General features: G+C 45.6%; 1 protein-coding gene across 4 annotated transcripts in view; it reads left to right on the forward strand.

The window, feature by feature from the left end:
• LOC119575080 (kinesin-like protein KIF2A) overlaps window positions 1-10000 on the forward strand; it is an 87650-nt gene that overhangs the window by 1220 nt on the left and 76430 nt on the right. The window contains exon 1 of one of the 4 annotated variants that reach the window (XM_037922468.1): window positions 6813-7400. The exons of 2 other annotated variants lie outside the window; for them this stretch is intronic. In XM_037922468.1, coding sequence (XP_037778396.1) covers window positions 6896-7400 — 505 coding nt within the window. In that variant the 5' untranslated portion in view covers window positions 6813-6895. Of the gene's footprint in view, window positions 1-6812; window positions 7401-10000 lie in introns of those variants that run through there. One more of the 4 variants, XM_037922469.1, reaches the window with a different exon arrangement.

A 10000-nucleotide genomic window follows, 5' to 3' on the forward strand; every position in this document is an offset into this window, starting at 1 on the left:
GTGCATGCTCTCCTCCTCCTTGTGTGCACGCTCTCCTCCTCCTTGTGTGCACGCTCTTCTCCTCCTCCCCGTGTGCACGCTCTTCTCCTCCTCCCCGTGTGCACGCTCTTTCCTCCTCCCCGTGTGCACGCTCTTCTCCTCCTCCCCGTGTGCACGCTCTTCTCCTCCTCCCCGTGTGCACGCTCTTCTCCTCCTCCTCCCTGTGTGCACGCTCTCCGTGTGCATGCTCTCCTCCCTGTGTGCACGCTCTCCTCCTCCCTGTGTGCACGCTCTCCTCCTCCCTGTGTGCACGCTCTCCTCCTCCCTGTGTGCACGCTCTCCTCCTCGTGTGCACACTCACAATCTCATGTACATGTGTGCAGTCTCATGTACACACACACACACACACACACACACACACACGCACGCACGCACTGCAACAAGATGCACATGCCACACACAGAATGCCACTAATGCCACACCACACATGCAACCATTGCACCACAACATACATGCACACACACAACACACAACATCATGCACACAAAAACACACATACATGCACACACACATCACACACACATCATGCACACACACACCACACAGCACACACCCACACACATCACCAACAACTACACTACACACACACTCACACATGCACCACACTCACACACATGCAACACACACACACACACACACTCATGCACATGCACACACACACTTGTGTACACTGCATGCACACACACACACATGCTACACACACACACACACACACCACACAGCTAACACACACACACAACACACACATCATAACACACACACACACATACACCTCATGTACCACAACACACCACACTCATGCACACACACACACACACTCATGCTAACAACACACACACATCACATGCACACACACACAACACATGCTAAACACACACATCACACACCTACACATGCTAACAACACCACACAACATGCCTAACACACACACACATGCGCTACACACACACACACATGCATCAACACACACACACACACCAATCTAAACACACACACCACACATCTACACACACACCACACACACACTCACCACAACACACCATGCTAAACCCCACACATGCACACCACAACACATGACACATGCACACACACACACCACATAACACACACACACATGCCACAACACCATACACAACACCTCATGCACACACCACACACATTCAGCACACACATACACACATGACACACACACATCACACACAACCATACACACATGCACACACACACACACCATACACACACACCCATCACACAACAACATGCACACACACCCATGCACACACAACCTCATGCACCATACACACACAACATCACACCTCATGCACCACACACACACACACAACACACACACACATCATCACACACAACACCAACACACACACCAACACAACACTACCATGCAACACACCACAACACACTTTATGCCACCACAGCACCTCTCACCCACACACACTCATGCCACCACATCACCCCTCATGCACCCACCAGACAACACACTCATGCACCCACAGACACACTCATGCACCCACAGACACACTCATGCACACACAGACACACTCATGCACCACACCAGACACCACTCATCACACACCCTGACACACACACAACACATACACACCCACACAACACATACACACACATACACACACATGACACACACAACGCATACACATATGCACATACACATCACACATACATCACAACACTTCATGCACCAACTCTCATGCCACACAGCACTTCCATGCACCACACCACTTCATGCACACACACACTTTCAAGCACACACACACACTCTCAAGCACACACACACTCTCAACACACACACACACACTCTCAAGCACACACACACACACTCTCAAGCACACACACACTCTCTCATGCACACACACACTCTCATGCACACACACTCTCTCATGCACACACACTCTCATGCACACACACTCTTGCACACACACTCATGCACACACACACACTCTCTCATGCACACACACTCTCTCATGCACACACACTCTCTCATGCACACACACTCTCATGCACACACACACTCTCTCATGCACACACACATTCTCACGCATGCACAGGTTCCATGTACACAAGCTCCCACATACACCTGCACAACACTCATGCATACACACATACAGACACGTACATAATGGGTGCACGCATAGAGACACACACGTGCATACTGGATGTCAGTCAAGCATAGGCTGTACAGGACTTGGTGTCAGTCAAGCATAGGCTGTACAGGACTTGGTGTCAGTCAAGCATAGGCTGTACAGGACTTGGTGTCAGTCAAGCATAGGCTGTACAGGACTTGGTGTCAGTCAAGCATAGGCTGTACAGGACTTGGTGTCAGTAGGTGTCATTTAGGCATATTCATGTCTAGTTGGTAATCAAAAATGTTAATACTACGATATCAGTTGTTAATTTTCATTTGTATGAGCGCATACCAAGCCTTTTAATGGCTTGTGTTTACTAAGCATTTTCAAATTTTCCGTGGTTTGTACTTTTAAATGCTTTGTTACATTGTAGATGATTTTCAAACATTCCATGTTCGATTATCAGTCATGCTGCCTGTCAGCCGAGCAAAGTAGTTATGACCATCTGTCAACCAAACCTGGACGTAAACAGCTGTGAGCCAAACATTTTCTTTTCATTACCAGTCGGCTATCAGGTGATTGCATAACATGCGGTCGACAGTAGCCATTGAATTACAGAAGAGTAAAAAACGTTAAGCATATTTACAGGCATCAGTTATGGTTCATGGCAAGCAAGGTCATGCACTAGCCAGAGCGCGATATCATCTTAAAAGAGTGCCCACGTGACAGACAGCAGAAGGCCCGCATGGTTGGCGTCGTGCGGGGCGTGCGGGCGCCCTCGTATCCCGCTCAGACTTAACGGGAACCTCCTCATAAACGTGGTCAATCCTCTAAATCCCGGCAAATCCCCGAGGATCTCCCCATACAAGATCTGTAAATTCACCCTTCCTCGTCCCCCCTTGTGCTTATCGAAGTGGTATTATGGATGAGATGCAATAAGTCCTCAGCTGATCATCGAGATCTTGTCAGTTTGCATCGTTATGTTGGCTTTTCTCTTTTCACTTTGCGCTTGCATTGCTTAGTTTGCGATCCAGAGGGAAACGAAGTTGTGTGGCAGGTAGCTTGTGGTTGAACCCCTTCCATGCTACTTTAATTCATCAGGGAAGCTGAGAGTAAAAGTTAAGCTGCTCAGATTGGCTAGCGTGGTGGATGCACACTTCATTTTTAGTCATTTTGATTTAGCATAACCTATATATGCACATTTATAAGCAGTCATTTTACGATCGAAGCAGTGCTATGTGATGTGTATGTTTTTTATTGTAAGTAAATTGTTTAATAATGCTTGGTTTTGCAAAAACTAATATTTTAAACGTTGACAGAATAAGAATGGGATCTCAAGAGGTTTACATATTCAAATATTTATCTCCTAGCGATTTCTGATCATAGTTTTAATGGTTTATCGCTATTAGAAGATAGATAACCTGATTTGTAGAACGTGCCTCGTGTTTGGTATTGGTGTGCAGGTAAACAAACCGACGATACGTAAGACCAGCGTATCTGTTGTGCACTGAGAAAACTCGTGTAAATCCCTGCTGTGAGTGATGTCGGGGTAAGCAAAATATGCGGAATCACTTTTATAATTCATTACATTAATGAGTAATATATACACTTAGAATTTGGTCGAACGAGGCCTGCACATCATTTACAATAAATACCTTATCGAAGGTGGTATGTTGACCCTGGTGTAGGAGAGAGTTGGGAAGCTTTGACTTGCCCCTTACATCAAAACTGCTTATTGGCATATTTTAACATGGTGACAGCTGGACGAACTGTGGTATTTTGAGCCTGCTTGAAAAAGTGATTATCATGTTTCATTAAATGAATAACGTGGCCATTTTCTATTTTCTTTCTATATGTTTGCCATTCAGAAAAAATGTATTAGTTACCAGGAAGAACATTGTGACTGCAAATCTATCAGCTGTATAAGAAATCGACATCAGATGTGACATGATCTTAAAATTATGAACACGGGCGAAAATCCAATATCTCTGGAGGTGAAGTTTTAACTCGCAAATGAGTCCATAAATAATGAGGATCCCATTGTGGTAAATGGGATATTCAGTCGACAGGAACAATGTTTGATGTTAGTATTTCAGCAGTGGAGTTTGGCCATCATACAATTTGAATTTAATTGTGTTAGGAGGAACAAATGTTGTCATGTGCCTACATATATATTTATTTTACACTCACTTATTTGGATTATTTGAATAGGAAGGGTAAGATGTGTACTGCTAAAATGTTCACTAAAAGAATGTAATTATTAAAAATCTTAAACGAAGGGTAAATATATCAGGAAAAAGAAATGTAATGCAGTAGGCGTGATCTTGGCAATTTTACAGTACAACCTTTTCGCGAATTAGTATTCATGCCGGGGCGTGTGCAGCGTTAGCCTTCGTTCGTTTTGTCCTCTTCCTCTCCCATTTCCTCTTCCTCTCGTTTTGGTTGCTCGTGTGGTTGCAAGCATTCCGGACTACGTTTTTGCTCTCCCTATGCGTGAAGCGACGTCCCTCGGCGATGCAGAGCTTCATGTGGCGGTGACAGTGCAACGGGGAAGGCGGTTGTGTGTGTCCATGAGAACCGTCGAGTCTCCGCTGCAGCACAGGCGAGAGATCTTTGTCATTAAGAAAGATAACGACTGGGCTACCAAGAGGTGTATCAGCATTTAACCTTTATTTCACTTTTGAATTCATTCTTCCGCAGAAAGAACATGGGAAGTAGATTCATTGTTGGTGAATATTTAATGAATGAGGGGATTTGGGTGAATATTTAAAGTGAGGGGGTTTGGGTGAATATTTAATGAGGATTTAGGATGAAGCATATTTGCGTATGTCAAAATTAATGTGTACCTGGGATGTCTATGAAATATTCTGGGATGAAGAAGGTTCCGGTGAGTGTTACTGATTAGAAGGGTATGGGATTATATAAACAAAACATGATAACTTGTAAGATTAATGTATATTTTTCCAAAAACTCAAGGACACTCCGTATATACTGACGTGCTACATTGTTTTGTAACGTGGACTGCCATTTTTAGAGAAAAAAAAATGTAAATGGAGGTGATTGCATGTTTTGGAACTGACAGTTTTCGGCTGCATGGACTTCACATAAATTGAATGGTAGTATATAAGGATGACCTCATTTCGTCGGCATATGCATATTTATGGCATCCCTGTAGGGCAGCGAGGCGTCCCACACGGGGCATGGGGCGTGGACTTACAAGGGGCGCGCGGGCGGACCAGTATAGGCAGAGCGGGGGAGGCCTGGACTCGGCCTCAAGGGCACCACAACCTCTGCCGTCGAGACAATCCTTGCGGTTTCGAAAATGAAAGTAGCAGAATCGGCAAACCTTTACAATGCTGTGGCGGCATGCTGGCAGATTTCCCTCGGGTGAATACGGCCATGAATGACAAGGGATGGATGCACAAGAGAGGAAGGCGGTAGTATAAACTGTGAGTCAGACGTGAGTTGATCTTCAAGACGGCCAGATCGCGCCGTTGCTTCTTTGGAACGTTAGGAGCGATGTTGCGCTGGAAGTCAGGAGTTCGGCTGTGTGCTTTTTTATTGTGAAGAGTTGTTGCAGAAAGTGAGAGGTCAAGAAATAGTTGTGTTTGGGGTGTGTCGAGAGTGGTGTGCCAGGTGAGTCATATGATACTCGCGGCCTCATGAAGACTCGTGAGGTGAGCAGGTTGCAAGTTGCAGGTCAGGTCGCCTTGGTGTCTTGTGGGATGATTGGCATGAAAACCTGCTTTTCTTGAACATCTGACAAGCCTTAATTTCTGCTTCTTTGTGGGAAGCGTGCGATCATTTTGTCTCGCTGCCATATCTCCGGTGTCCATGGGCATGTGTGTGTGACGAGAGAAGGGGTGAGAGTGGAGTCAGTGCCGAGACACAACGGCAGAGTTTGCGTTGGTGTGTGCGGGTTCCAGACATGACTCACCACCGGCCGGCCTTAGCCACCTTCACCGCAGTCCCAGCCGCTGACACCACCACCCCCACTCCCCCTCTTGCACTTCTCATGGCTCTACAACTCCACCTCTTCCTCCTCCCTTGTCACACCTGGAGGAATGTAGCAAGCTCCTACGACGCTAGTTCCAGAGTGTCGCCCCCGGACAGTAGCAGGTGTCGTTAGGCTCCACGGACATTTTTGGTACGGCATAGCAGCTTACTCCTGCCCTTTCAAGGCCTTGAACGTTCAGCATCCCCACACCTGTCGCCTCCCTAGACTTCGGCTGGCACCGCCCCTCTTTCTCCGTCAACATACCATTCCTTTCTTATACCTACTTCAAAAAAATATATTACTTGGTGCATTTATTGTTATATACAGATATTAAGTGATTACGTATTTTGTTTTTGTATATTCCTTCATCAGTAACTTATACCTTCGAAAGTTCACTAAACGATTTTGTATATAGCGTTCAGATAAGCTTAATTCCGTAATTCTGGAAAATTTCTTAGATAATCACGTCCCTCCTTTCCCACCCCCTGCCTACCCCCCTTTGTGGTGTAGCGGCGCCACCTGGTGAAGCTAGCTGTTCTTATCCCAGTACTGCTTCCGCAGTCACGGATAACACGGCCTTCTTGACGGCGTTCTGGCTATTGTTTCGCACAACGAGTGTCATCCTTGATCCGGATAAACGCTAGACTGTATTGAACCTTTAACGTTTGTTGGGAAATGACGGTCACCCGAAGGTGCGGTGGCTGTATGAACGGAGTATTGTTCCCGTGAGAGCTAAAGCCCTCCTCACGTGGTGCCCACTATGGGCAACTCCAACAGCAAAGATCCCTCGAAGAAGGGCAATGGAAAACATGCTCCTTGTGGCAGCAAAGACGAGGACATTCAGGGGCAGGGAGTGACTGTTCTTCCGCCCACGCTGGATGATAAGGGCCGTGTGTCAGCGTTTACTGTGCAACTCGAAGTTAAGACGCCGTATGGAACACCTAAGTCATCTCCCAAGAGTTCGTCAAATTCCACGCCCATAGCTGTTGTCAAATACAAGCCCGACCTCGCCAACAGCCATCCAGCCTCACAGGTCACGCCCAAAAGCACACCTGGGAGCACACCCACCAGCACGCCTACTGCACGCCCCAAATTTCTGCAATCGCTTTTAGGCGGAAAGAAAGGCAGCGGATCGCCCGGGGGCACTCCCAAGAGCACGAAGAAAAGTGAACAAGCGCCCTCGCCTACACTTACGCCCACGCCCAAGCCCAAGGTAGAGCGCCGAGGTTCTATTCCCGTGAGCATCACGAGGAACCAAAATCAAGGTAATGAACGTGCTTTCATTCTGAGTGTCAGTGTTCAGCGCTTGTAAACAGGTTTTCTCTAAAGACTGTTGTGCATGAGGGGAAGGGAATTCAAGGTGGGTGATGGAGCTAAAACGCGTGGGATATGATTTTGGCCATTGCGGTGGTTGGCGGGGTAACCCAAGGTGTGTTTATAAGGAGAGAAAGGACGGACAAAAGCAAGGTGAAGGTGCTGAGATGAGCCCCAGCCCCGCTTCGCGTTTCCTTTCAACTTGCATGGCCAAGTCAAAAGAAACCATCGTTTCCAAATTTTATGCCCTGTCACACTGCCACTAAACCATGGGTTTTTCTTTTAATAGCGCGTCAGCTTAGACTTTTATTCAAATTAGGTTTTAAATGGCTGCTTCACTTTTTGCCGTCACTCGTTGTACCTGGCGTGTACCCCTGAGAGGACCTTTTATGGCAGGGCGGGCAACCTCTATCCGTGAGTCACCGTATAAACGAGGTCATGGTCTCTAGAGTCGCCCCGGGGTTGCCCAGCGAGGGTCCTCGCCTCCAGTAGAGTCTTCCTGACACCTACATGCTAACAAGTGCCAGGGGTTATGAATTTACACAGCCTGATTACGGGATTATATATCGCAAAATTGGTCAATACTGTATAAGTACCATTGGCAAAATATTTATAGAAAGTGTGATTTCTTATACTACATAAATGAATTCATTCGAGGAAGGTAACGTCTAGTAGGGTCAAGTGGGATGTATTGTGTGAACAGGTGAAGGCAGTAAAGGATGACTGCAGTCTGACCGTGACCTTGAGAGGGAGTGTATTGGGTTAGTCCAGTATTGATGTGCCCAAGACTTCTAGCATTGGCTTTAGTACCCGTGACGAGTGAAAGTTGGACTTTCTGACTTACGATCCTTTTTATGTTAACAACCCGGGTGTGTGTCTGTAAAATAGTCATTAATTATTCTATTGAAAGCAGATCTAAGTTTTAATAATATTTCCCTGCAACAGTCTACGCTACATGTAACTATTTTCAAACTTTGGAATGCATAACGAGTATATACATATTTTGTATTCAAATGAATACCTAGTATTTACATACAGTCGTGATGTGTGTACAACATTGAGACGTGTATTAGGCGCGCGGGGGCCTCTCTATGTACAGGCAGGGATGATTGATCGTAAATCATTCTTTTTACAATCGATCAGCTGACCACTCTTGTTAACCAACCGTATTTTGAGTTCTGTTCTAACTCTAAAAATATTGTGGTGACCGTTGCAATTTACAGAGCATTGAAAAATTTACGCAGTTAAAACAGGTAAGAGTACCTTTGGCGAATAGGCGAATGCGATGAAAAGACCATAGGTATTCAATGGAAGGTCGAGACGAAGGGTAAAGTATGAAGAAGGTTGATATACTCTTTGAGGGTTACACTGAATGGAAAGGAAGATTTGAAGATAAGATTTAATTGTGGGCGGGGTGCCTCGGTATAATCACGCAATTCACCCCCCCCCCTTTTTTTTTTAGCCTTTTCAATCTGCGTCCCGGATGCGCAAGCAAGTAAGGATTCGGCGGGCGTTTTAGTATTTTTTCAGAATCCCTTTTCTTTACAAGCAACGCGACAGGAGCATGCCCTCGTATGTGCTTCGTTGGCTTAACATTTTTTTTATCTTGAAGTTAATTTATTCAAGGTCATGTAAGCCAGGGCAAAATAAGAGAGGGCTTCTGCATGTTCAGATTCATGACTAAGGGACTCTTATTTTGGAGAAGGAAAATAAATGACACATTTGGTTGGGCGAAAGGATTCATAATTTCATTAGAGGTCTGGCGACTGAGTGGCGTAACACCGCGCCTAGGAACTCATTGCCAGTGTTTGTTTTTATTGCCCCACATTGTACTCTGGCTGACCCTTCGAAGTGCGGTCCTTATGGCAGGTCAAGGGGTGCCTGTGGGTAATCAGTCTAGGCAGAATATAAAGAAATCGTAAATACCGCTCCGGATTTATTGTGCCATAAATCCTATTTTCGCGTTGACTGTCAAAAACACATTTGGTACCTTTTCAGAATATTTACGAATGGTTATATCATTTTAGCTATCGCTATTGGATTTGTGGATAGATCTGTTATATATCTTAATGAGGGAAACACATTTCAGTAGCTAAACAGTACTAAAAGTGGGCAGAGCCTTGTCTAAACAATTCTGGGGTTCGTTTATAGTCGGCGGCCAGCTGTTTCTGGAGTACCGTCTAGGTACATGTTGGATGTTCGCTTGTCATTGCATCGTTGGTCTACCTAGAAGCGAGCCAAGTACACTATGGATTGTACCTAGAATCTAGATGTTTAGTCCGTCTTCCTCTCGTATTCTCGTTATTTTTCTTAACCATCATTTGTAGCCTTGTTCTTGATAATTGCTAACCAGTATTTGTGTTCACGATTGAAAATTTAGCAGAAGTTGCACTCATGGTCTGTATTAACGTTGCTAGTTGGGAGAGCATCAGTGTAACGAGTGGCAAGTGATTTATAGATATGACCAATTCATATACAAGGCTAAACTAAAAACAAAGAAACGGATATCACTATCACATCCTTCAAGCAGCGTGGCGAAGCACATAGGTTG

Source organism: Penaeus monodon, chromosome 7 (genome assembly GCF_015228065.2).
Source record: "Penaeus monodon isolate SGIC_2016 chromosome 7, NSTDA_Pmon_1, whole genome shotgun sequence".
Lineage (NCBI taxonomy): Eukaryota > Metazoa > Arthropoda > Malacostraca > Decapoda > Penaeidae > Penaeus > Penaeus monodon.